The sequence below is a fragment of the Chamaea fasciata genome, unplaced genomic scaffold, assembly GCF_029207755.1.
Source record: "Chamaea fasciata isolate MVZ Bird 193981 ecotype frontalis unplaced genomic scaffold, bChaFas1.0.hap1 SCAF_1, whole genome shotgun sequence".
NCBI lineage: Eukaryota > Metazoa > Chordata > Aves > Passeriformes > Sylviidae > Chamaea > Chamaea fasciata.
In genome coordinates, this window is record NW_027094086.1 from 27802100 (window position 1) to 27829266 (window position 27167).

At 34.9% G+C, this 27167-nt stretch overlaps 1 protein-coding gene across 2 annotated transcripts in view; it reads right to left on the minus strand.

Moving 5' to 3' along the window:
* RALYL (RALY RNA binding protein like) overlaps positions 1-27167 on the minus strand; it is a 381818-nt gene that overhangs the window by 167078 nt on the left and 187573 nt on the right. For both annotated transcript variants that reach the window (XM_066179458.1, XM_066179450.1), the window contains exon 2: positions 19669-19947. In XM_066179458.1, coding sequence (XP_066035555.1) covers positions 19669-19924 — 256 coding nt within the window. In that variant the 5' untranslated portion in view covers positions 19925-19947. The remainder of the gene's footprint in view (positions 1-19668; positions 19948-27167) is intronic.

Genomic DNA, 27167 nt, shown 5'->3' on the forward strand with positions numbered 1-27167 from the left:
GTGTTTCCAGCCAGATGTGGGGCTAGGAAAGGTGCAAAGCTGTCTGGAGGGCGCATAATGATTGATGTGGGGATAGGAAGCATATAATTAATTGCTGTTTCTATACTAAGAATGCATAATAAATTGTTTTAAGTCTGGAGGGACACAGATTAATTAATTGGGGCTTAGGGAGAAACTGGTGCTCTTAGTACCACTGGGCAATATTTTATGCAAATATGTGTAATGTTATGCAAATTAAAAATCTACTGGGTTTTTTGTGCCATAAGATATTGCTAGAGATGTGCCTGCATTGTAAAACAAATTCCCTCTGCAGCTACAGCCTGACTAGAATTGAGTAAAGAAGGTAAAAATTATATATTTTCAAATATTATACTGTTTGTAAAATTTAATATTAAATATATATTTTATTTAGATGCATACAAAAGCACCTCATTTCCCGTATGTGCTTTTATAAATATGTATTGGGCTTCATAAGTAACTGTAAAAAGTACAGTAATGAAACTTTTCAAATTATTTTAAGACCTCTGTGTGGCTGAGCTCATATCTGGAAAGATGAGTTACCTGGGAAGAGAAATTGCAGAATGCCCATGAGGGGAACAGCACTTCAGGGTAATGTGAGAGGATAGTAATTGCTATACCCTGATACAAGAGAAAGAATCCTGGTTGCAGCTACTGAAATAAGGATCTAAAATATGAGTGCAGTAAAATCTTAATCTTTCCTGTACTGGTGTCAGCCCAGACACAAAATAAAGAACCATCAGGGATTAATCATTTGAGGAAGGAATTCAAGAAGTGTTAACATATTCTCTGCTAAATTTTGCAGGATTTCTCTGGAGAGGAAACATTCAGGAATGTGGTGGATGTGTGATGACCATTTGACATACTATTGCAAAGTAGAAGATAACAGCTACAGAAGATGAATGAGATCACTAATTGAAGTTTCAAGAAGCAGTGATTCCAGCAAGAAAGTGCACTTTCTCCAAGCAAATTTGATTGCAGCCCTTTGCACCAGTGTTAATTTAATTCTAAGAAAAAAAAAAAAAAACACTTCAGACATGAGGATGGTATTAAGCTAATAGCATTATTATGTCCTCTGTCTTGGTTGTTGTTGTTTTTTTGTTTTTTTGTTTTTTTTTTTTTTTCCTTAAGGACAAATAACATTATGCCTGTGATGGTCAGAAAGGTGGGTGCAAATACTTTTTCATCCCCTGCTTGTCTGGAATGAAAAAATGGGTAGCAATATAAAAGAAGTTATGGATCCGATACGGAAATATTTTGCTTCTGTAGCACAGAAAGATAAAATAATACTGATTCACAAGTTCACTTAATTCTTACATATTCTTATGAGTTTTATTAATATCTAGATAAATGTAAAGAAGACCTTGTAAGAAATATATCTAAAAAAATTCAGTGGTTTAGAATGCTTTGAAGTCCCATTCCCTCTCCTTTATTTAATTGGAAATGTCATTGAAAAAACCCTCACTTTTTTCTGTTGGCTAAATTAAGCCATGCTTGTTATTATGTGGGTATTGCTAATCTAACTTCCAAAGGTGCTGACAAAACCAGACTATTTGTGTAATTTCTATAGATTTATTAATAATATCAGACATAAACCTTTAGGGGCCTTAATAAAATTAAAAGGCTCTAATTTTTTTCTTGCTTTATTGAATTTATCCAAGAGTCTGCAAATCTCAGTCTTTGGAAGTTTTCGCAGTTGGTCCAGAAAAAAATTCCAGTCTGATTTGTTATAACAGACCACAGAATTGCCTTGAATTAAGGAAGTCTGGGCAGAGCTAGAACATATCCTTTACGACAACACCCAAGGCTTACTTTAGAAATTTTGACTGAAACTTTTGGTACACTGTTCCTAATGGCCTCACTGCAGAAAATATTCTCTATTTTGAGGTTTGCTTTTTCTCACTTAGGCTTCCAGCCTTCAGATTTTGTTACACCTTTTTCTCCCACACTGAAGAGCTGATTATACATGTGTTAGATATAGTTATAACTAGAGGAGTCACATTTTGACTCTTATTTTGGTATTTGTTGTCTATATTGATATCAGTGTCTTGTTTTATTCTGCATTCATGAGTTCCGGCATCTTTGTGCCATCTACAGAATTTATCAGTGGTTTTCGCTGTCTTTTCAACTGGGTAAAAGTATGATTAAAAAACTTATTCTAGCAGGGGCTACACAAAAGTCATACACCTGCTGGATGATTACTTCCCATTTACCAGTCTTTTGAGACTTGTTTTTAATCCTTTGGCATGTGCCATAACTATGTCATAAGACAGTTTCTTAATCGAATTTTCACTTGGAATGAATCAAGTGCCTTGCAAAACTATGTTCCATCATTCAGCCTTATTATATAGTGTTAAATTATAAAAGACAATACATATTTATTTCTCAAACCCTATTTTCTGTAAAGCCATCCTCACATGAGTAACATTATCCCCATGTTAATTCTTGATTATTCAAGTCTCGCACCAGCAATTTCGTTATTTTTTCCTACAATTTAAGATAATTACAACAGGACTCTTGTCATGCAGCTTGGCCCTCTTAAGATTTTAAAATATTAATATATGTATTTTTTTTTTTTTTTTCCTAGCAGTCATTTTTTTTTTTTCTAGCAGTTGTGTTCAAGGGTCCAGCCTTGGAAAATAGGCCAGGATAACTGCAGCCAACAAGACAGGAGTGTAAGATTGTGGTTGGGTAGGATGTCCAAACTGCCTGAGATGGCACTTGCCCAAATATAATGAAGGAAAGAGGAAAACAACCATTTACCAAATTAAAGTGTAAATACCAGAATTACCAGAAGACACTTGGGGGAAAAAAAAGTCAGCTAAACAGAAATGCAGAGGAAACATAGATTTGTAGTGAGCAAGAGAGGAGGGGAGCAGGGCAGCAGGGTGGTGACCCTTCTCAATATTGTTGCATGGCCTGGGGGCTCTGCTTCTCCATAGGCACTCCCAGCTGCTGCATCCAGTTTGTGCAATGCCGGCACCAGAACATCCCTGAACCTCCACCTTTGGGGTCTCAATCACCTCCCCTGGCTGCCACCTACCCTTTGAGAATGGAGGTGGGGAGACCTGGGCATGCATCTCCCACAGAGCAGGGATGTGCTCTGCTGAGATTAATACTAGAGAGGGACTTAAAAATTTTGGAATAATTTAATAAAAATTTGCAAGTATCTAGAATCGGGTATCATCTCTTGTTATAGATATGAGTCATGAGTTCCAATTAATTTGGTGTTGTCAATAAACCAATAAACCACTTTGATATTGGTTTGGTTTAAACTATACAGACTGAAAAATTTCTCCCTGTAAAAACTCTACCCTTTTGAAACTCTTACTCCAGTTCAAGACTTACTGAAGATAACTTCAAATGTTAGCAGCTGAGAATCTCCCTGGAGAACAACCCTGCTAGTTCTAAACAAATTCTGGGATAAAATTAATTTTAAGTATTTAAAGATAGTTTATTTTGTAGCCCTGTACAGAATTCTGGAACGGATACCATGTTATCATCATTCTGTCATCTGGGTGTGTCTGTCAACTTCTAAATGCAGGAGGAAAAATCCTTGCAGCTTTATCTATACTGAAACTAAAAACAACAAATATCCCATGTTTCTTACCAGATATACATTGAAACCTTTTTCAAAAATCCCTTCGCTCTTTATACTTAAAGTACTTGTAAATCTAGTATGATCAATTTTTTCTCTATTTTCTATTTCTTAGTTACCTTCAACTTTTTCAGATTAAGAATTTTAAGGTGTGTTTTAAAGCAGCCCATATTCTTTTAATGATTATCTTTCTTTTTTTTTTTTTTTTGGCAACAATTAGAATATTTTAATTTTCCCTGATCATATTTCTACTTGTCTACTTCATTGTTCTCCAAACTGAGCTTTCAAGGCTTTCAAGGTTTATCCAATTGGGCACTATAAGCAATGTGCATATTAAGCCAGAGCAGCTTGTGACCATTTGTACCTAAGCAACCAGAGCATATTTGTTCCATAATTGGTTCGTCTTTATCTATCAATACTGATTTCTTCTGCAACAGGTTTTTAAATTAGAAAATTGTATTTTGTAATAGATAGACATTTGGTTTGAGTCCAAATTAGGCACAAGATGCCTCAGTGAAGTATCTATTTTCTGTCTTTTTACACAGAATTGGTACAGGTTTTGCTTTCTCATTAACATATCTATTTTATTTAAAAAAAAAATCCAAGTTAAATTTCTAGGTTACTGAAGAACACTAGGACATTCTCTTATCAAGATTCAAGACCATAGTGGCATGTAGACTGAAGGGAGCTTTATTGAAGGATAAACTGGAATTGGGATGTCATACTACAGAACTTGCTGTAATTTTTTTTTTCCTGTTCTCATTCTAGATATATTAGGATGTGTGCCAAGCAATCATTAGTAAGCACTTTTCATGTCTTTGTATTTCAGAAAAATGCTGACTTGATGAAAGGTTAGGTGAGTAGCCTTCATTTCTGTAGACATAAAAAAATCATATGCCAAAATGAGTACAATATATGGTAGCCATCAATTCTTTGGGATTTTCATTGTCTCAGCTCATGAATTTTATACCTTCTTATAAATTCTAAGAACAATTTGACATTTTCTGGTAGTATCACAGAGCCGGAGGATCCCTGTGAATACTAATGAACTTTTACTGCAACAAATATATGGTGTACAGTGAGGATGCAGTTCACTGTCGGGGTATCTCACTACAGAAATACTGCATACCATCAGAATTTAAAACAGATGGCTTGGAAGTCTACTGGTAATTTTACATAACCACTAAAAATAAAAGATTACATTTCCTGTGAATTACTGTCCCTGGATTGCCCTTTCACAGAATTCATGGAGCACTTGCACCAGGACAGGGAGAATCCTTAGCCCTTGCAGGATTCATATCATGCTCCTGAGACTGGGATTAAATCTGTGAGTGCCTGGGACAGAGGCCCAGACCCTGAATCTTTTTCTCTTTCAGGCTCTGCTATCAAGGCAGCGCACAATTTCAGAGAGAAAAGACATGAAATTACATGAAATTATAATATTTTACCTTTGTGTTCCAGTTAACTAAATATGAATAAAACTGAAATAAACTTCAGTAGTTCAGCATTTATGAAACATTGCTGTCCAGTAGTTTATGTGCTTTAATCATGCTGTCTGAACACAACTGAACAAATCACATTTTTGCTTTTGTATAATGGTAGTACTTGTGACAATGACTTGTACTTGTTACAAGTACTACTAATGGTAGTACTTGTGACAATGTTACTCCAAGAAAATAGGATTTAATGAGGGGTTTTGCCATGGAAGTAAAGTCAAGTAAGGAAGTCAAAAATGAACACCCTATCTTTTTTGGTCCCTTGACAAAAGGTGCCAAGGGTTTCTGTATTAGAGCTTTTGCTACACCTGGTATGACCATGCAGTTCTGCACCTCCATCCTTACCAGGATGCTGGTCTCACTGGGTACTATAAGTACATAGAATTACTAAAGCTTCCCATTAGAGCGTGAAGGGAACAGCTCTGAGGAATAAGGTAAGTAGCAAGGCAGCAAGAGCTGTTGGTTAAACAGGCACTTGCTATAAGAAAAGGGAGAAAGTAGATTTTTCTGGTAGAGGTAAATAAAAACTAGAAATAGAGGAATTTTATTTAAAGGATCAAAATATGACTGGCTGTATGACAATGAACAGATAATAGTGTAAGGAAAAAAGAAGTTATTCTTTCTAAGTGTGGTAAATGTCAGTAATAATCGAGAGTTTCAGGATGAAGACCGAAGGATAAAGAGAAAAAGTGATTTAATAGGAACAATAGAAGTTTTGCTTCTGTTAATGTATTTCTGTCTTACTATTGGTAGAAAAAGGAAGCAGAATTTTGTGCTAAAACTGGCATGTTTCTACTGTCCACCATGTTCCGGTCAATATGCTCGTAATGCAGTTGGTGTCTTTCACTTTTTCTAATATTTTTCTTATACACAAAGAATTTGTCTTGGACCAATATATTTTGAAGCTATATGAGATTGAAATTCGTACCTCATTTTGTACACTAAACTGAAAAATCCAAAAATAACCACTTTTATTACTCACCTTGAAAAAAATGCAGGTTTTTTCTGCCTTTTCTTCCTTGTCTGCTGCGGATTTAAATGCATCAAAACCAAAATTTAAGATGAAAAAATAAATAAAGCAGTCATAAGTGCCAATTAAAAGAAAAAAAAAAAAGACCTCTAAAGTCAGGCTGTAAAAATTCACAACTGTTTTTCCAGATGCTGCAGTGCTACTATGAGTGTTGATTTTATCTTGTAAATTGATCATTTGCATTTAAATTTTCTTTAAATTTGCATTTAAATTTTCTTTAAAAGTTTTTAACAAAGTCTGGCCAAGAAACAAAATAAAACCTAGAAAGAAAAAAAAAACCCCTAGAAAAACAGCCACCTTCTTACCCACAAAACTAGCCTGTGTTTCACAAGAGTCTTAGTATTTCCATAAACTCAGTTTTCACACTCTTGAGAATATTATTTGAATTTACTTTTAGCTAAGATCAGAATGGCTCAAGCCTCATCACAGTTCACTTTGAGGTATTCATACATGTACATGGATTAGATAGGAAAACTACATTAAGTTGCACTTTTTAAATTTTGCTAATACAATTTTAAAAATAATAATTCTTAAAATAATGTATCCTTTAAGTTTGAGATAAAATAAAAATAATAGCTTCTTTTTTTTTTCTTTTTTTTTCTTCCGGGTAAAAATACCCAAGAATAACCCAATGTAACTTTTAGAATTTGCCTAAGACATGGATCTGGTCTTATTTACACAGTTATCAAACATCATTCCTGTAAGTCAGGTAATAATTAGAACTTTTTAAACTTTGGTGTTTGAAATTTCTAGGACTGCAGCAAGATCATTTAGCACCAAGCTTAATTTTCAAAGTTGGACAATGGCAAATAATTATTTTCACTCTAGATATATCTATTAGGAGTGACTTTGTAACTCTGGGATGTAAATTCGTCCTATTTTTCACATGCACTGAAGTATATTAGGAAAAACTAAACAAAACGAAGCTCTATGGAATAAACAAAAAGCCCAAACAGAAAAAAGAAGCCAAAAAAACCTTTTCCTATAATTCTAAATTTCTAAAACTGCATGTTTAAAGTATCCTCTTAATTGTTCAAATCAATATAGCATTTTAGTCTTAAAGGAGTTCCAAATTAAAAAAAATCTTTCACCTTCCCTAAATATTCATTTCTTTCCAAATGCATCTAGTTCTCTAACCAATGATTCTTTCTACTATATGTTGTTTAATTTCTTTAAGCCCAAATGTTTTACTAGTGCAGAAAATTAACATCCTACCGATTATCCTACAGCCCAATCCCATAAGGTTTCAAAATACCAGCCTGAACTTTGCACAGATTTTCAGAGCACTACTCCTTTTATACATGTTCTGTCATCATTTGCAAGAGAACTGCCACCTTTATGGATACCATCTGGATCAGCTGCTGGACAAACTATAACCTGCATTTAAAAAGCAAGAACCTTTTGAAATCAGATCTAAATTATTCACAATCCTTCACTAATCTTGATTAAAAAGATATAAGAAAGCAATATTCTTATTGTGGAAAAGAGAAACTCACAAGAAATTTACTGATTCTTTTAGGAATTAACATGGAGTTTTTTTTCTTTGAATGTTAAACTTTCATAATGATATACTGAAATACAAATTCTTAGTATTAAAATAGACATGAGACTTGACAAAATGCATCCAGGGACAGTAAAACAGCTGCTTAATATTACTGTGAGGCTGCTCTCTATCACCTTTGAATGGCTGGAGAAATCAGGAGGGCTCCCTGATGGCTGGGAAAAGGCAAATGTCACACCCATCTTCAAAGACAAGAAGTAGGCTCTGGGGAATTAGAGGCATAATCAGTGTTATCTCACTCGATTGAAAACATTAAGGTTTGCATGTAGATGATTAATCCCAGCCTCTGACATCACGAAAAAGTAGTAGCTTGAGTCTGGCAAAACACTACACATTTAAAAAAATAAGGGCAGTGTGGCATGACAGAAGTCATGAATAAGAGAGACATTTCTGGGACAAGCTCTTATAAATATCAAATAAATTTGTAAAGTTAACAAAAACTGGGAAAATAGGCTAGGGGAAGACAGCAGTAGAATATTTTAAGAGGAAATAATGTGGTAAAGGACAGAGCTTGGAAGAGGTTGAGGAGGGGAAAAAAAAGGAATATAAGAAAAAGCAAATCCTGCCCTCAAGATTTTTTTGGGAATGGTCTGTGTATAATCTGTGCAGCTTGGAGCAGGATAGGGAATCTGTTTCTGAGTCATACATATGTAAGGCCTGCTTCTGTGATCAGGATGAACTTCAGTATTGAAGGTGGACAACCCCAACAAAATAAACTGGATAACTATAAGCAAACCACCCTAGGAGCTGTGTCCAGACTCATGAAGGACAAGGTAATGAGGAGCAGTCAGTGCATTTAGTGAGGCACACTCTGACCAGCCCAGTGAGCTTTCTATGATGGGATGAATAACCTAATGGAGAGGGGAAGAGGTAGTTTAAGTGCCCTTCATGTTTAGCAAGGTCTTTGACACGATGTCCTATGGCATACTCGCAGCCAGGACTGGAAGTATGGAAGGGTTGCATGGGTGAATTGGAAAGTGGCTGACAAACCTTTTGGACTGTTCACTGCTTTGAGTCAGCCTTGTTGAAGTAGGTGGTAGGACTAGATGAGGTCTCTCCAAACACAAACTATTCTACAATTCAACAAAAATACTGACAACATAAAATTAAAGGGATAAAGTTTACCTTAAGAGATCATTAAAATGAATTATTTCTAAGTGTCTCTTTAAAATTTAAGATGTTGAATTATCATACAGCTGAGAAGAATCACAGCTTGAAATGGCTCCAGATTTTGCCAGATACAGGTTTTCCTATCATTTAGTGTCTATTTGTTTGTTTGTCTACTCTTTGTTTTACATTTGATTTTTTCAGTAAAATATTGTGTTCCTCACATGAAACACTAATGAAATTAGTGAATTAGATTTCATGAAGTGAGTCCAGAAACCTTACAGTTTTAGAAGAACTAGAAGATATTACACACTTCCCCTATTTATTTCACGAACTGAAAGTTAATTCCACACTTTAAACCCATTACATTCTGTTCCTCTTTTTCAAGATTGTGTGAAGCATTAGAAGCAGAATGAACCAAAGCACAGGAGGATTAGAATTTGACATTGAACTGCAAACAGTAGGATAGGTGGGACAGGTGTCTACAACAAATTACCACACCAGTCAACTGGATATGTTTTTTTCAAAGGTTTCAACAATGTGTACGAATAAGTGTGCTTGTAATAGAAGTGTTTGGATAACATCAAGTCACTGCATGCTTACACTGAAGAGACTGGGTAAACAAGCTACAGAGCTGACTGAAAGAAAAAGGTATTAAAATAGTGAAACTGCCACAAAGGAAAACAGTTGTTCTTCAAGCACACCATTTCACACCTAAAAAAAAAATAAAAGAAATAATAATAATAATACTAATAATAATAATAATAATAATAGTAATATCTTAATCATGGCAGCAAAGATTTTCAAGCAACTCCTTTCCACCTTTAGTCTTTAGTTGTGGAAATTATTGTACTTTCTTTGGGGGCAAGCTAGGGGATATCCACAGCTTTTAGCTCCCTGACTGTTGACATTTAGTGGGAGAAAGCTGAGGAACTCACATATCTGAACTTCCATTTATATGAAATTAGAAATTCTATGCTGGGTTTGAACACAGACAATGTCTTCTTAAAGATGCATTATCATTTTGTAAGTGATATGAGGTATTCTCCAAGGTAAACCAAAACCCAACCAAATTCTTTTCAGAAGTTAGCCTTTTAAAAATTATGGGTCTTGACATGGAATATGTCTGATTCAGTTTCCATTATTTTTTCGGAGGTACTGAAGTCACTTAAAGGGTTAAAACAATCAAGGATATGAATAGTATTCAGTTCTGAGTCATTAAAATACCTAGAAAATTACTTTTATCTGAAACTTCATAAACTTTTGTTGGAGGTCATTAATACTAATATTTCTCCTAGAGAAGGGAGAAGTAGTATGGAATAAAAGTATCTAATTTTTCGAATTTTTTTTTTTTTTTTTTTTTTTTTTTTTGTCTTTGAATTTCAGTATGATGCTCTGGAAAATAACTGAATTATTAATAAGTTATAAACAACTAAGCTTGGGGTTTTTTACCCCAATAAACATGATTTACACAGCTTTGCTGATAAGGCTGTCTACTATTCAAAGAATTGTAGAATTAAGTGTGAAATCTGAGAAAGAAACAGATTTCCTTTGCTGTATTTTCTTTAGGTGTGAAATGCAGGTAGGCTTAAGACATGAAATCAAACCTGAGACAGAAAATGTGCCCTCAAAGCATTTCTTGTCTCAGTTAAGCTAAACAGAGAAAAAGAGCACTTGCATTTTAGCTGAGCTTGCTGTTAAGAAGGGAAAGAAACAGGAAGAGTGATCCTAAAAGTTCATCACACTAAAGACCAGCTTCCATGAATTTAGACTATGATTAGGGGAAGAATTTTTTATGCTACATCAGTATTCTGGCAGGAGAAATATTTGCTATATTTTCTCCTCCAAACAGCAGAGTTATATCTTGGGAGGCAAACCTATTTCATGGCTTTAGCAATCATAGTCCAAAGACAAATAACAGGGCTGGGACTTAGCCAGATTCTGCTGTACACTAAAATAGCATTATTCTGTCCTGTCACCATTCAGTGCTCAATATCTGTTAAAACCTTCCATACCTCAAATTGCAGATTAGAAAGATAAATATTGTCCTGTCAGATTTAGATGAGAAATCTTCTGATTCTCTGCCCTTTCCATACAACCTGCAGCAGAAGTGAATTTCTCCATGTACCTTTTGGAATGAGGTCACCAATGAAATGTTTTAACAAAAGAATGAGAAGTATATATGGCAGGTATGCAAAAAAAAAAAAAAAAAACAAAACACAAAAACAAACCCAGTTGATAAGACATTAGCAACTGTAACAGCATCAGAGCAGGTGAAATAGTGGAGTATTGTCAAATGATCAAGAAGAAAATGTCAGACTCATTCTTGATAAGATTCTATTTGAAGTGAAAGAAGCCAAATGCATGGAAAATAGTCTATCAAATTAAATCAAGCTTGATTGAGCAAAAAAGGGAAGCTGTAGACTTCAAGACCTCCCAGCACACTAAACCAAAAATTGCAGAGCATCCTAGATTTAGTTCTTGTTTCTGTACAGTACATTCCACATGAGACACAGGGACAAATATTATAAGAGTACCTATCATAACAACATTTTTATCACTGCATGACATTATGACAGTTCAGAATTTAACATTATGAAATAGCTTTACATTTATAGTGATCCCAGCAGTCACTAATCAAAGCAAGTTTATTTAAGAAAAGGTACAGAATTCTGTCTGCCACAAAGGAAAACACTTTTTTGTCACTTCTTACAGACCTGCAACAGAAATAAAAAAGCATTAAATTCAAATCCTAAAGGACCTACTGAATATGATTTGCTAAAAAAACCACAAACAACAAAACTCTCATCAAGATATACACATAATAAAGGCTTGGTATTGAGATCTTTGAGATAATATAATCTAAATGTTTTGCAAAGCTCTGACAAAATTACTAATGATATATCTGACCCATCTTGCAAGAAGATATAGAGTGTTTATGAAACTTGTTGCGGTGCTTTTAACAATGGTGCAGTCTAAATTACCCCCTGCCCTACTAACTCCTTTGGTTTTTCCCTGGTAGTGGGTGTGCCAATCATTCTGTGTCCCTGTCCAGAAACCTGAAAGATTCTGTGTGGGAGGGGCTGAAGTGAAGGCAAAGCCTTTGGTATCTCCACCCTGTATCATGCATCAGATGTCCTGTGTATTGTCTTTCTGTCTTGGTCACTCCCTCTTTACCTGGTATTGGTTATGGTTCCCCCTTGCCCTTTCCACACCCCTCATACAAAAGCTGAAACGAGAACCGCAGAAGGCACTCTCTGGACGTGGCCCTGTGGGAGCAATAAACATCTAGCTTCAACCCACGTGAGAGCCACTCTTTCTTCTTCCACACTCTCGCCACACTTCAGCCTGAGGTTCAGACCCACCAAACCTAAAGATACAAACTTTCCAAGTGGACTGGTGAGTGAGCAAGCTGGTAAACGACTCCAGACACCACCACAAAAACCCAAGAATGAAATTGTGAAAAAAGTAACATTTCATGCAGATGGACCCTGTGCTATATACAGACATTTCAAATAGCAGAGAAGGACATAGAAAGATCCCATAATAACACCTTGTCTATGATTTTAAAGATGAGCTGGCCATGCAGAAGACTAAATGTATCTTTATGTGCATCTCTCTAAAGCCTTGAAGGAAAGGTTTTCTTTCAATAACACCTTTTGATGTCAAGCAATAAGGTCATAATTTTTGGAATTATGATGGAGGGCATGCTTAACATTTGCATGAGCTGACATCAGGCTGCTCAAAGTACAAAACCTTATTCCAGGAAAAACTTTGCAAACGTTCACTTTATGACAATATAAAGAATTTCACAGAAAGAGACCCCAAGCAATCAATAAGTAAAACTTCACCCTCATAAGTTCACCTCATAACTAAACTATTTTCTGGATACTTCATGTGCTTTTCTGAACATGAAAAATAGATTTAAATTGTAGTTTCACTTGGAATTGACCAAGTCCCACTAAGAGAAAAATAGGAACTTTTGTGAAATATGGGGAATAAAACTCACTCATTCTTATGCCAGGTATTCTCAATCCAAGGAAATGAGTCATTCTACTAAAATATGGATTTTTCTTTCATGATGAAGCATTCAGACTGCTCTTCTGGAACAAGCATACATCAATTGTGCAATGGTGCCCTGCCCTGAACTGCTGAGGGGTGATTGTTAAAAATCACCCTTCCATCCTAGCTTTATGTGAGTTGCTTTACATGCATGGATAGTACATGGAATAGTAATGGTTTGTGTCAATGTGACTATAGGATGAGGAAATATTGATTACAGAAATGCACAAAAAACAGAACTATGGAGTGACAACAAGATTTAATCACGTTTTTGTGTTCAAGAGCATGAAACAGCTGTCTTATCTGCTGTTATGGCTGCAGGATCTCACTGCAACAATAGAAGGTATAAAGTATTGGGAGGCACCAAAATGTGTAACAGTAAGGGACATATGAAAATTATCCACTATTAGAAGATCCTGTGAACAGCGATTGTTGTATCCCAGGTCCTCTACAGAGAGACTTGACACTTGTGTGCTGTTGCACAGGCTTTACTAAGACCACAAGGGCATGAGTAGGCAGCAAAAAGGCTGAGAACTATGAGATAGCTTTGGACAGGATCCCTGTGCCTGCACAGAGTAGGCTGAAACAGGATTACAATGGTTCCCAAATATAGAAACAGGTTGTAATGGAATAAAAGAGTCAGATCTAGTGGGTAAAATTTAGCCGCTCTGAACTAAGTTATGTGGAAATAAAATTAATGATTTTCAGATGTTCTGTAACAATCTGTGTGTGCCTGAGGGCTTGATGATGAAGACATTGACTAAGATGGGATTTAGTGGGAAAGACTTAGTAAAGACAGCACGAGCCTGGGTTGATACTCCTAGTTTCACTCTGGGTTCCTGTGACATTAGGCATTATGTTCATCTTGGCTAAGAATGCACTATCCCTTTGGGTTTTGTTTCTGTTTGTTTGATTTTGGAAGAAAAACATGTGGTCTTTTTGCTTCATCATTATTTTATATTTAGTTCACCATAAAAAATATTGGATCAAATAAACTTCCTCAAAAGCTGGCCTGGATGTTGACAGCTATTTTACAAAAAGAAACTGGCATCACTTTTTGAACTAATCAACAAATAATTATATGAGTTCAGCAAATGCAAAAGTCATCCCCCCCATAAACCAACACTCACAACATCCCACAAGTTTTATAGGTTTATGGATAATTTTTTTCTATGGATTGAAGAGTTTGCTTATTAAACTTCTTCATTCTCAAACTTATATGATAATGCCAATTCCTTATACAGCATTTCACAAGCATGATTTTACTTTTGCTTAAACAGTGTTCATTTAAAAGTGGATTATTTTACCAGAAGAATACAATATTCTTTGAAGGACAACATTCAAGTGTTGAAAACCATATGCTAAAAAGTTATCATGGTTTATCAGAACTTCAATATTTTGCTTTCTAAGTCTCACTTGGTTAGAAAATTACCTGTGTATTACTGAGTTACAGTTGTCCAATTATTTACTCCGTGGTGTAATGCTCCATGGTGTAAAAGTACAATATATTAGAATGTGAGCTTGCAGATGTTACAATGGACCAAAGGACTTTCTGTGAAGTGCATTACCCTTTCTGGTCCATTAGTGTGAAAATGCAATATACAATCTCTTAATGCCATATGACTTAAAATACAATTTGAATATATGATTAATCACTATGTGTACATAATTTTTCTATTTTTAATATTTCATCAAAATATATATCAAAATATCAAAACATTCCCACTTTTAAATTATATCAGTACAGTCTCAGGGGTCTCTCTAAGGTAGACATTGTCCTTGCCTGGAATGTTTTGTCCCACATTAAAACTTAAGTCTTTACAGATTTATCAGAAGCAAAATAAGAAATCTCTTCATTTGCTGCTCCACAATAGTCTTTAAAATAAGATAACGTTTCTTTCCTGATAAATCTTGCCATTACATTAGTGGGAGGTAGGTGGGTAAGAGTACCAAGATTTCTCTAATTAAACATGAGTTATGTTTTAACAAATGAAAGATTGGTATACTTCCGTGCTACTGACTGAAAACTGATAACAAAGTGGAAACAGAATAAACACCAATTAAGATTTGACTTTCTTATCTTAGCCTACCATTGCCTTAGATAAAGATTAGTCATTCAGAAAATTTAGGTAAATCTGTCATTTTTTTAAGCCAAAGTGCTTTTTTCACGTTTTAGTTCACTAAAACATAAAAAAAAAAACATTTATTCCTTTTAAGGCAGAAGCTTTCATGACACAATTAATGTTTTCTGTAGCTCAAATTGAGGTGAAAAAGTGATTCGGTCTGGGGAGTCCTCATTCTGTAAATACACATGTAAGTCAGTGTTGTTAGACATTACACACATAAAATAGAAAATATATGTTTTGAGTAGAGGCAAGGGAAACAAAAGATAAAACAGTTGTATTATCACATCAGTTCAATTTGCAGCAAAGGTACATGTTAAGTCTCTCTAAAGTCTCCCTTTATTACCTGTTATTCTCCTTGGATATTTTCTACTGGGTAGCTATAATTTGGAAAGCCCCTTCAGGGCTCTTCTGCTTCTCTAAAGGATGTGCAAGAGAATGTCACCCAAAATAAATATCTGCAGTCAGCATCTTACCTTAGACTACATGTCAGTGTGCACTCACTTGGTACTCAGAGACTGCATCTAATTTAGACCCAAAGGCAGAAACAGGTGAATAATATTTGCAGCAACAAAACAGGATTCAAGCTACAGAGGAACTTATTTATTAATTAAAAAGGGCATTAACTAGAGAACTACAGCATCTCTTGTAGTCTGAGTATTGTAATCTTTCCTATTCCTAAGGATAAAAGAATGAAATCCCATGTGTCTTTCATGAAAAAGAACAAAAGTATGAGCTTTATACCATTTAACTTGTTTTGGTAAGATACCTGTGAGATGACCTGGATTACACTCAGGCACAAATGAAGAAAAATTCTCAAGGCAAAGGTATTATCCTGGTATGAAAATATGCATGAAAACAGACAAAAAATAGGTATAATAATTAAAGTATTATAAAGTAAAAGGCTATGAACTATAAACCAAGAATAATCCAAGGGACGTTATTATTTAGAAGTTGCTACGATAGCTACACCAGACTTTTCGACAGAAGCTTTATTTTAAAATCTTTCTTTATTATTTCTTTATTATTGGGTGAGGGGGTGGAGTGCACTCTGAACAAGTTTGCAGGCAACACCAAGTTAGGTGGGAGGCACTACAGAGGGGTCTGGACAGATTGGATCAATAGGTTAAGGCCATTGGTGAGGTTCAATAAGGTCACATGTTGGGTCCTGCACTTGGGTCACAAGAAGCCCATACAGAGTTACAGAGTGGAGAAAGAATGGCTGGAAATCTACCAGGAGGAAAGGAATCTGTTGGTGTTGGTTAACAGCTGCTTAGCATGACCTGGAGTGTGCCCAGGTGGCCAAAGAAGGCCAATGGCATCCGGGCCAGCAGGACCAGGGCAGTGATCATCATGTTGCATTTGTCATTGGTGAGGCTGCACCTCGAATCCTATGTTCAGGCTTTGGTTCCTCACTATGAGAAAGGTTACAGCTCATTTTCTCAGCTCACAGCTGCAATGAGGGACTTCCACCATTCATTTTTGGGCAAGAAGGTGTCTAATCCTTCTTTCGCTAGAGAAGGATGAAATTACCCTTGGTAAAGTTCGCAGACAGACTCACTTTTTCCTCAGATTAATTCCGATTCACCCTGTTTCTTTGTCCTATTTGGAAAGGAAGTGGATATGCACAAATATTTCATAACTCACAGGTGTGCTGAAATGGATGAAAAACTTGTGAGAAGAGTTGATATTGTGGGTGTGTTCCCACAACTAAGAACATAACTTGCAGTTTTGTCCTAAAACAACTTCAATATTTTCTCCTCTCCAGCCTGGAGCAATTTACAAAATAATCATTGTGAAGCGGACTCCTGTTCCCTATACTCACCTGTCTCTGTCCTATGGGCAGGAAAACATACTATTCCCATGAAGACATAATATTACTTCAAGAAACTACACTGAACTTCACAATAATACCAATAAATTTCCCAAGCATGTTTTTTTTGTGTTCCTTTATGATCTTTACACACAGCTTTTTAGTGTGCTGCACTTTATGAAACAGAAAGCCTGGAAATAATCACACAGCTCATTAAATCCTCTTCTGTCAAGTTGCAGTATCCGTGGCACCACCATTACTTATCAATGACCACTAAACACATCAGTAGAAGCTTCAGAGTTGATGGATGATAATAATAATAATGACCCAGAGGAAGCTGGCAAGACTGAGGGCAATACCAATGTTTTAGATTTGTATATCTAATTTGAGGAATTTGCTAAAATGCTTGGTTATATACCTACTGAGCCTGATATTTTGTGACTCCACCTCAGAGGAATCTTTTAGACAGGATACCCAGTGAATTGTGTGCCACTCTAAAAAGCTTTAAGAATTTACAGGTTCAGTTTTCAATTTCAGATACATACATGTGAATGGTTTCTGACTCATGGAAAAAGCTGAATAATTTTGAATGGCATTAGTCCATCAAAGTCAGGAACTAATGTGAATGGTTCAGTTCACTATACCATGAAAGTGATACTAGACATTAATAATGAAATCAAAATGAAATTATGCTTTCTTTTGTGAGGTACTGAGTACTAGAGTGTAGAGTAGTATAAGGCATATACTCTGGGATAATCTTTTTCAAATATTCCTTTGTTCAAATAGCTTTCCATAACTCCCTATCATCCAGCCCTCACATTGCTAATATATTCTAATACAATTTTAAAGAAAATTAAGCTATGTTAATTAAGTTTATTTGTACAATTGTAACAGGATTTTCTCGTCCCTTTCCACAACTTGACCATTGATATAAATTTGTTCGTTCTATTTATTTCTCAGAACAGAGAAAAAAGTAATTTTCATCAAGAAGTTTTGCAATAATGTGCTACTTCTGCATAGGATGTTCTGGGTCATAATCCCAAGTAAATTTTCTCAGTCATAAACTCATTGATGTGTGGTGACTGTTAATGTCTACTGCCAACTAAAAGAATTAATAGAAACAATTTCTTTAATGAGAAGTATCACCTTTACAAATTCATTCTTTTTGTCAAACCATACTGATAACAACTAGATCTCACATATAAAAAAGAGCAAATTAGGAACAGCTAAAAGAAAATTTCACCTTGCTTATTCTTTATATTCCTTGATATATTAGGAGCTAAGGCATGAATATGCCATCAGGAGAGTGCATAAAACTCAAAGTATTTTAAGATTAAACAGTTGAAACTTAATATTGAATAAACCATTTCTGTTATTATTAAAAGATTCAAACAGTTCAAGTTTCCTGCTACAGAAAGCACAAAAGTACACGGAGTAGAGCAAGGGCATTTCCTTGCACAAAATGCTTGGCATATTATAGATGCCACAAGAAATACTTAAAGAGTCTAGCAGCTGTAATCATAGTAGTAACAAATCTATTGCCTTAGGAAAACACAGTTTAAAAAATCTGGTCAGACCAGTGTGCAAGAAGCTGTAAATAATGCACTGATGGCATTACATGGCCTATTGCTTGGAGAACACCGCTCCAGGAAATGTCTTCTAATAATGCCATCCCACAGACTGACTTTGCTGCCTCGCTTTTATCACTTGAGTTCTTTCATTTCACTCATCTATATGACTTTTTCTAATGAAGTTTGAAAGCAATCTCCCCTTGAATACAATTGAAATTATTTAATCTTTTTTCTCTTGAACCCAAAAGGTAGGAGTCATAAAACTTAAAATTACTGTTCAACAACGGCGATGAAAGATCAACCCATCTAACAAAAATGCTTCCGTTTCGACAAACAATCAGAAAAATAGATTTCCAAGGCCCACAACACTGAAAATGAACAAGCCATATCCATTCTTTTTGGCTTGTTACAGCCAAAATACTGGTTACACTTCACCTTTTCCTAACATAGCCATTACACACTTGGGGTTGGATATGAGCAATACAATTCAGAGGTCTAGTGAAAGACTTCTGAATCCTACCAAACATCTTGCTGTACTGCACATTACTACTGTATATATATGACAGATGAGGCTAGTAATGGACTCCAGAGATTACCATTGGCAGCCTACATATGTAATTAAAAATAGCTTTCAGAGGTAAAAGTTGCATTATGTAACAACTAGATTTACTTGGGCATACATGACAAAGCTCTAGAAGACAAAAATATGACTTTATTTTCTTCTGTTTACTTGGAACTCATATGAACAATGTTTACAGTATTATGTGGGAAAACTGCAACCTTAGTTTTTAATAACAGACTTCTCAAATAACACTGTTACAGTTTGATTTGGTACAATTTCAAGGACAAATAAAAAACTATTATTTTGCTTCTGCAGAGCATCTGACACATAACTGGGCTGGGTATAATTTTAGATTCATTACATGAAACCTAACCGCATCTATTAGATGAGCCCGGTTATATTACACTAAATTTACTAACTAGAGTCTAAGAAAAAAAAGTTATTTTTTCCTCACAAGAGTAATCATGTTTGCTACAGTGGAATTACAAAGAGAAATATAGAGTTGTCAGAAGTGATCTGTTTAATAAATAAGCAGTTTATAGAGCTAAATATTTTGTAATACCTAGGTAACACACCAACCACCAAAAATTTTGTCAGTTCCAACTCCTGGAGTATGCTAAGATGGAGCATTAGCAAAATAAACTCACTGCAGGCACCAGTAGCAGATGATATTTCCATTAGAGAGGGAAGAGAAAGCAGTATTTTAAAGGTATTAAGAAATCCTTACCTAGTGGCTGCCCTGCAATGATCCTGGCGTTCTCTCCTGCCACCGCGGCCCTTGCGTGCCTCTCGCTCATGTACTGTACGAAGGCATAGCCTTTGTGCACTGAGCAGCCCACTATTTTCCCATACTTTGCAAAGATTGCTTCAATGTCACCTTTTTTGACAATAGCTGTGTTCAGATTACCAATGAAGACTCTGGAGTTGATGGACTTTGGGTCGTTCTTATTGGTGACATTGCTGGTCTGTGTTTTGCCAGTCATGGTTGGATCACTTGGCTTTAAACCTTAAATAAAGAACAAAGAGAATTATGTTTCTAGGCATACAGTTACCCTGACTTTGCATGATTTTTCCAGCAATAATTTGCTTTTAATTTTTTATTTTGGGTGAATCTCGACTCAGAAGAATCAAACTATCTAAAATACACTATCAATAAAAACAAGATAGCACATTTTAAAATACTGCTCAAAAGTAAAATTTAAACTTCTTATTTTTGTAGATGTGAAATATACCAATACAGCACTTAATATAATGCTGTGATAGAGGAGCTTTACTGTAATCATATGTGGATTTCTGCTTAGAAATTCAATATTGACTTTTTAAGTACTTAGCCATCTAGAAACTGCAAAGCAAGAGAATAAATCATTATCTACTGTCAAAGAAATGAACTTTCAAGGCCATGTAGAGAGCAAACTCTTAAAATGAATAACAACTCTGCTTTTGTTTGGTGTCAGTTAGAGCACATTTCTCACCAGTTAAATATCCCTGTGAGGTGTGCAAGGCAGGTAACATACAATTCCTCACTGCAATCAATATGTTTCTATCAGAACAATTTTCCCTGTAAATTCAGTACAAAAAGAGAAGTGAGAAAAGACAGTGGCTTATGTTCTCAGAATTAAAAAGTAGGAAAAGAAACCACTTTAGGAATACAGCTTTTCTTGTTTCTTTGCTCTTTTATTTGAGGTCACAAGTCGAAATACATCCTGGTAAATCCCTGATGGGAATAACTACATTATTTCTGGGAAAGATTTGGTAATAGAAGAAAAAGAAACCAACACTTCATGTGTTCATCTACCCTCACCACTCAGAAATGCCTGTGATTTTCATAATTTGTATGAAAACTCCACATGCCTGCAGGACCCTTTATTTACATCATTTTACTTACATGGAAATGAAATGAAAGAAATTGTCCCAACACTACACTGGGTTTTCTTTAGCTTTAGTAGACCACAGAAATGTCAAAAATATGCATAACTTTAAGAAGAGAAAACTTATTTTGTAAGTAGAAAGTCGTTTAGGCAGCAGTCAAATAAAGGTCATGTCTTACAGCCAAGAACTATGTTACTATTTTTTAACCTGTTCATACTTTTGACTAGATCAGAGTAACAACTCAGGCAAGAAGAGAATCCAGTTAAATACTTTTCACAGTTAAAACTCAGTTCATTCCTCAGAATGAAAAGGTATAATAACCTCTATTCTGAATATCTAAATCTGAAGTTTCATATTTTAAATCAGTAGCTACCATGCATGAAGCTGGAAAAAGAAACCTTTGTCACTGAACTCCACAGAATATCTGGTGAACAAAACAGACACTGCCACAGCCATCAGCACTTTTTCTGCCTCCATCCCAGAAGATCCAAACCCCACCTTCCAGACAACACACAATGGAGATGTGTGGACAGTCCTGAGTCTCAGCAAAGAAGTGAATACCTTCACTTTATTAAATGAATATATGCTGTAGAGCTGCCAGTCAAATAGCTTTCACTCGATTAACAACTCAGCATGGCAACTTACTTTATGTTACAGCATTTAGAGAAAACACTGAAGAAAATAAGGAAAAGGATGTTTTCCTTTAAGTTTATTGATTTTTAAATACATTGTGGAAACATAACATACTGTATACATGCACAGATTTCATCATGGAAAACCATGAAAACTACCTTGAATGCAAGCCTATGACCTTTATCATAAGACAAATTCAAGACTGTATATTTCTTGATTGTTGGGCAGACTGTGCATGTTTGAAGTCATGTCTGTATATAGCTAACCTGAATATTGTGAACATTCAAAGTAGTATGCTTGGTACCGTAATACTATGAAGGCAAACCATTTACAAAATGTAAAAATATAATGCACACTAAGATCCATATTGGCATAAAGTAGACTGCCGATGTTTTCTGAGACCCAGGAAGTTTAACTCTGTCTTAGATACACGTGTATTACACAGGACCGAAATGGCAATAATAGAATCATGTTAGCTTACAGAGCCCTTAGGAACCGAACGAAGGAGCTATCAAGGTAGAGGAGTTACAAGGTAAAAGAGTAAAAAAGTATAAGAGTAACTAGGTATAAGAGTAAAAAGGTACAAGAGTAACAAATTAGTGCTGATGCACCCAGAAATACAGATATCCCCTGTGGTGCTGAATTGCGCAGTACTTCAAATACCACTCTATTGAGAAAACTTATCATGGAGGGTACTGCGTTTATCCTTGCAGAGATCCAGGGGAAAAAAATATGTATCTGTTCTTATACAATTATTTGCATCTTGATGATATTATATACATTTATCAAGTGTGTAGCTGAACTTATTTTACTAAACTCATAGAGGCAGTTTATCACAAGTATGATCACTGGTCTAGAAAGATCAGAAAGATCTAGAAAGTCCAGATCACTGGACTGCTAGACCAGTCTCTTCCACTAAACTGCTGTATAACTCCCAATAAGATGAATTTAGTGCCTCTGTTTTTCCCTTTTTAATCTTCAGACTGTCAATTTTTTTGACTGAGGGCTATGTCTCAACGTGTTTTTACATAACTCCTAACACAATGATGTTCCTCAACTGGAATGTTTAAGCATGACCAACAGACCATTTAAAAAAAAAAAAAAAATCAAAGGGGAAAAAGGCTACAGAAATTCTGCCAGAAGTCAAGTTTTGCATGAAAATTATATGCCACAAAACTCTTTATTTATTACCACCAAAACTGTTTTCTAAACATCAGTGTACTACACTCTGTATTTCCTCTATTGTTTAACCATTTAACATGGGATTTGGTGAACTATTCTTATTTCATAAAAATCCTCAATTTATTTTTGCCCAGTTTTTCTATGTACTAATTTAAATTGACTTTGAATAGGACATTGAATACAACTCTCTTGCAGTTGTTCTTTGCAATGCAAATTTACAATATTTTTATAACACAAAGAAAAGCAGTTGTCTGGTGGGTTCTCTCATATTCAAATGAGCAGTCAGGAAAACGTTCTGCAGAGATTCAAAGGGTGAGAATAATACTAACATGAATGACTGAGATTTGATTGCCTTGCTGGTCACAATACTACTGTGAATCTTTCATAAAAATCAAAGATCCATGGGTTCTTCATTAAAATGTGAAAGAATTTATGGCAACTTCTGCACTTCACTTCCAATATACATCTGTAGATACTGAATTATACTCATATTCTCTGAGCTATGAGTAAAATCACAAACATTGTACCTCACAAATGCAGAAAAAAATGAAATAGTGTGAGAAACATATCTGAAATATTCTCATTTCCTTGCAGACTTTAATAAGGTGTCTTGCTAATTTCCTACTATTGAAGTGATCCTTTCTGGTATTAAATACCTCCTATATGCCAAGCATTTATTTTAAAAAATGCTTTACAAATAACATTTAGCTGTCAGTGCACTTCATCATATTTATTTATTCAATGCATTTCATTATATACAGCATTATTCTATGCAGTAGCTGATTTAATTATTCTCCTAAGAAGTAACTAGTTTGATTTAATTATCGTACCAAGAATTTGTCTTGGTATACTTAAAAAAACCCAAAAAAAGTTATAAATTAGACCACTTGTTTAATTACATAGATCTCTAAAATTCTTTCTTAAACATTAACATGTCTAATATGTCAAACAGAATGAAAATGCAAATTACTAAAATGTGATTCCTATCATCCAGGACATAAAAGTGACAAGTATAAACCAGTCAATTTGAAGTGCAAAAGAGGGGAGTAGAATTTAAGTCTTGGCTTCTTTCACTTTTCCAGCATTTTCTGACAAAGTTTGGCTAAGCACCAGCATGACAATTGCTTTTTAGCCCTGAAATTCATCTTCTTTCCATATGATGTGAACCCACAGCTCCATTTCACAGATGTTTCTCCTCTGGTGCAGTGCCTATCACCACAGCAGTGAACGCAACAATCCCTTTACAGTTGTGCCATGGTCCAGTGCAGGAAAAACACAGAACTTGAAGCAAAGAAAAAGGGAGTAACTTGTCAAATTCCACATTCCAGTAACTCTCAAACTTTTCTTTTAGGGAGCAGGGTCAAGGCACGACCATAAAATTCCTGTTGGACTTCTGCTCCCTGTGCTGCTTTTTGTGCTTTCACAATGATTCTTCACACAGTAAAATGCAAAATTTGTCTTTGAACAGGCAACAGTTTGGTCAAACTGCAAGAAAAATTTAGGATATATAAAAGTTTGAGGGTCTAAGTTAAAAGGATTTTGAAAACAATTCACTTCAACACTTTCCCAATTGTGCAAGTATTTCTTATTATAAAATACTGAGAGGAATTCGTAACCTCTAGGTAAAATTTCTACCAAATACTGAAATAGGGTCTCTGGAGTTGTCCTTATGCTTTTTCCTATGTTGAATTAACCAACAAGGTTAGCCTGTAATAATTTCATTAGAATTAAAAAAATCAGATAAATCTCTTTAGAAGGCTAGTAAATATTTATATTGATTATATGTGCTTTCTCTCCTGCTTGCACACTGAGATTCACAGTGCACATTTGATTATTGCAAGTCTTTCTAAAAAAGATAAAACCCTTAACAGACACATGGTTAAACAGTCATGTTTGTTTCCACAATGAAATCCACAGCAGTAAGTACAGACTGTGAGAAATTAATTGCTAGGATATTTGGGGGTTAGGATGAACATGGTCATTCTGGCAAAAAATCAAACATTATAGTATTGGTCCTTGGACAGACAAAATGCAGAACTATAACGTCATCATTCTCTGGCCCAAAACGTGTGGGATTTTGCTCTTTTCAGCATTTCCAAGCAATCTCTACTTTTCTGCTATCCAGCCTCAGTTAAAAGCTGAACTTTTGACAATATCAAGGTTCAGTCGTTGCTTCTAATAGATAAGCTTTTTTGTGCTTTTGTGCTGTTTTTGAGCATAAAGAATCAATAATTATAACAATATTTATCAAGAAAAAAAAAGATTAAACCATAATATATTTTCTCTACTTTTCAATTACCTTTTAGCAACAGTGATAACATAAATAATTTTATTGTGTTTCAGAAAAATATAAGATATTTAAGCATTTGAAATGTCCCTCTGTGTGTGAAATGTCCTACAACATAGATTTATCTTACATTATACTAATATTTTATGGAGAAAATTCAACATTCATAATATTTTTTTAATAAGAAGTCATTAAAAGTGTTTTATCTCAGAAAAATCAGTACTTGACAAAACCCCTATAAAATTTTTCATATCTTTTGGAAGCATGACTATTGGATATTTCATGATGGCAGGGAGAAATGAAAGTAGGGAAGAGAGAGAACAGAAAGCTCAGATAGAATGTATTTTGTCTTGGAGAAATTCTTTCTTTATTTTTTAAATTAATTTTTAATGAATTACTATAACTAGGTCATACAAATAAAAAAGTTATTTATATAGTACTAAGTTGAATTCATATCAAAATATTCCTGGCTTTTTCAGTCATCATTAAAGTCAAAGAATATGCTTCCTCTCTCTCTCTCGCTCTTCAAGATATTCTTCCTATTTATTCATTTATTTAGATATGGTTTAGCTTTTTGCTTCCTTTCCATTACCTTTAAAAAGGGGTTGACACATCATATCTGTAGCATGGACAGTGCTACCTTCAAGCTGGCATTTCTGGAGCCACATAAATGACAATATGCATCAATATGCCTCATCTTGTAGAAAATGAAGGACTGAAAGAAAAAATTATATAGCAGATCTCACTTCATCTTCTGCTGTCACTCTTCTCAAAGAGACAAATACTCTCTTAGTGGAAGGTGAATAAAATGTATCTACATGTTTAAAAAATTAAAATAGCTAGAGATTAATAATAGCATACCAACAAAAATAACCACTTCTAAGGATATATTATTTTAAATTAGTTATTTAAGATTTTGGAACAGTAGGGGGAAGATGTGAACTTACCCCTAGGAGTGGGAGGAAAAAGGAAAAGGTCTAAGGTCTGTAGAGGTGGATAGAGTTGCAACTTCTAATTCCCCTGCACTAGCTCATGGAGCTGGAACCTTCTCCCACCCAAAATAAGCGTGAGGAAATAGAACCTGTGAGTACAGAAAAGTAGGGATTTTCCTTCCTATTCACATGCTCTTTGTTCTCAGGAGGTAGAAAATAACCCTCTAAAGGTAAGAAAATAACCCTGTAAGGAAATATATTTCTCTAGTAAAACATTTGATGAGCACTCCGATATGAGTCCCTTTCCTCCATCATATTTAAACCCTATAAAATACAAGGATTTCTTTATTTATAGGTTGTAAACATGCAATTCTGGTGGTTAGGACATAATTTAATCATGATAGCACATACCAGTATAGTTGTGCAAACAATACAGAGAAATCAGGAGAAAAAGAAATAAAAAACGTAAGACTTATTTAGAATTTGAAGTGAAGTCTGAAATGGAGTAAAGATAATGCATTATCTAATTGTGTAATTTCTTAAAGAGATACACACTTTAAGGGAATACTCGAGATCTGGACATTGAGGTCACTTAGCGGGTTCCAGAATGGGACCTTTGTTATTGTTATTGTCTTGAAGATAATACTTCACCTTTCAAAATGTCTCTAGGAGAGAGAACATAATTTGGACATTTTTGATACTAATTAGTAAATTAATTATTAATTTTTACTAGTGATTAAAATAATGGGTTAAATTTGATACATTTCTTTAACCTGTTCTTTGTGATCTATGTGCCGGATATGTCTATCCAGGAAATAAGAATGGAAACTTTTCGTATTGGGAGGCATTGCTTTTATGCGCTGTCAGACAGGTTCTTGGAGAAGGAAATGAACAAGTTTGGGGTCCTTTGTTTTTTTTAAGCAAAAGGTAAACTTCACTTCCTTCAGTTCCAATATTTTGAACAGATCTATTTGTATCCAGCTATCTCTTCTCTTTTAAGTCATCATTTATCATTTTTACAGCAAGCTATTTTAATCTTCTCTAATCACTCTTTTGTGCTGAATTTTTAATAATTTTTAAAGCACTTCTGACTTTCTATGATGGTCTAAATTTGTTTTCAGTCTTCAGTTTTAAGTGCAGTAACAGTAAAATCTGCAGGACTGCTGTCTTTCTCCTCACTTGGTGACTTAGTGGTACTATGGATCGCCTAAAAAAAAAAATCTTAGCTATATTTGCCATCTCATGACATTTCCAGCTAATCTTATGCTCAGTAGAAATGCTTGGTGTCATTTGGCACTGCTCCTCCCTCTGTTTTTGTGCTTT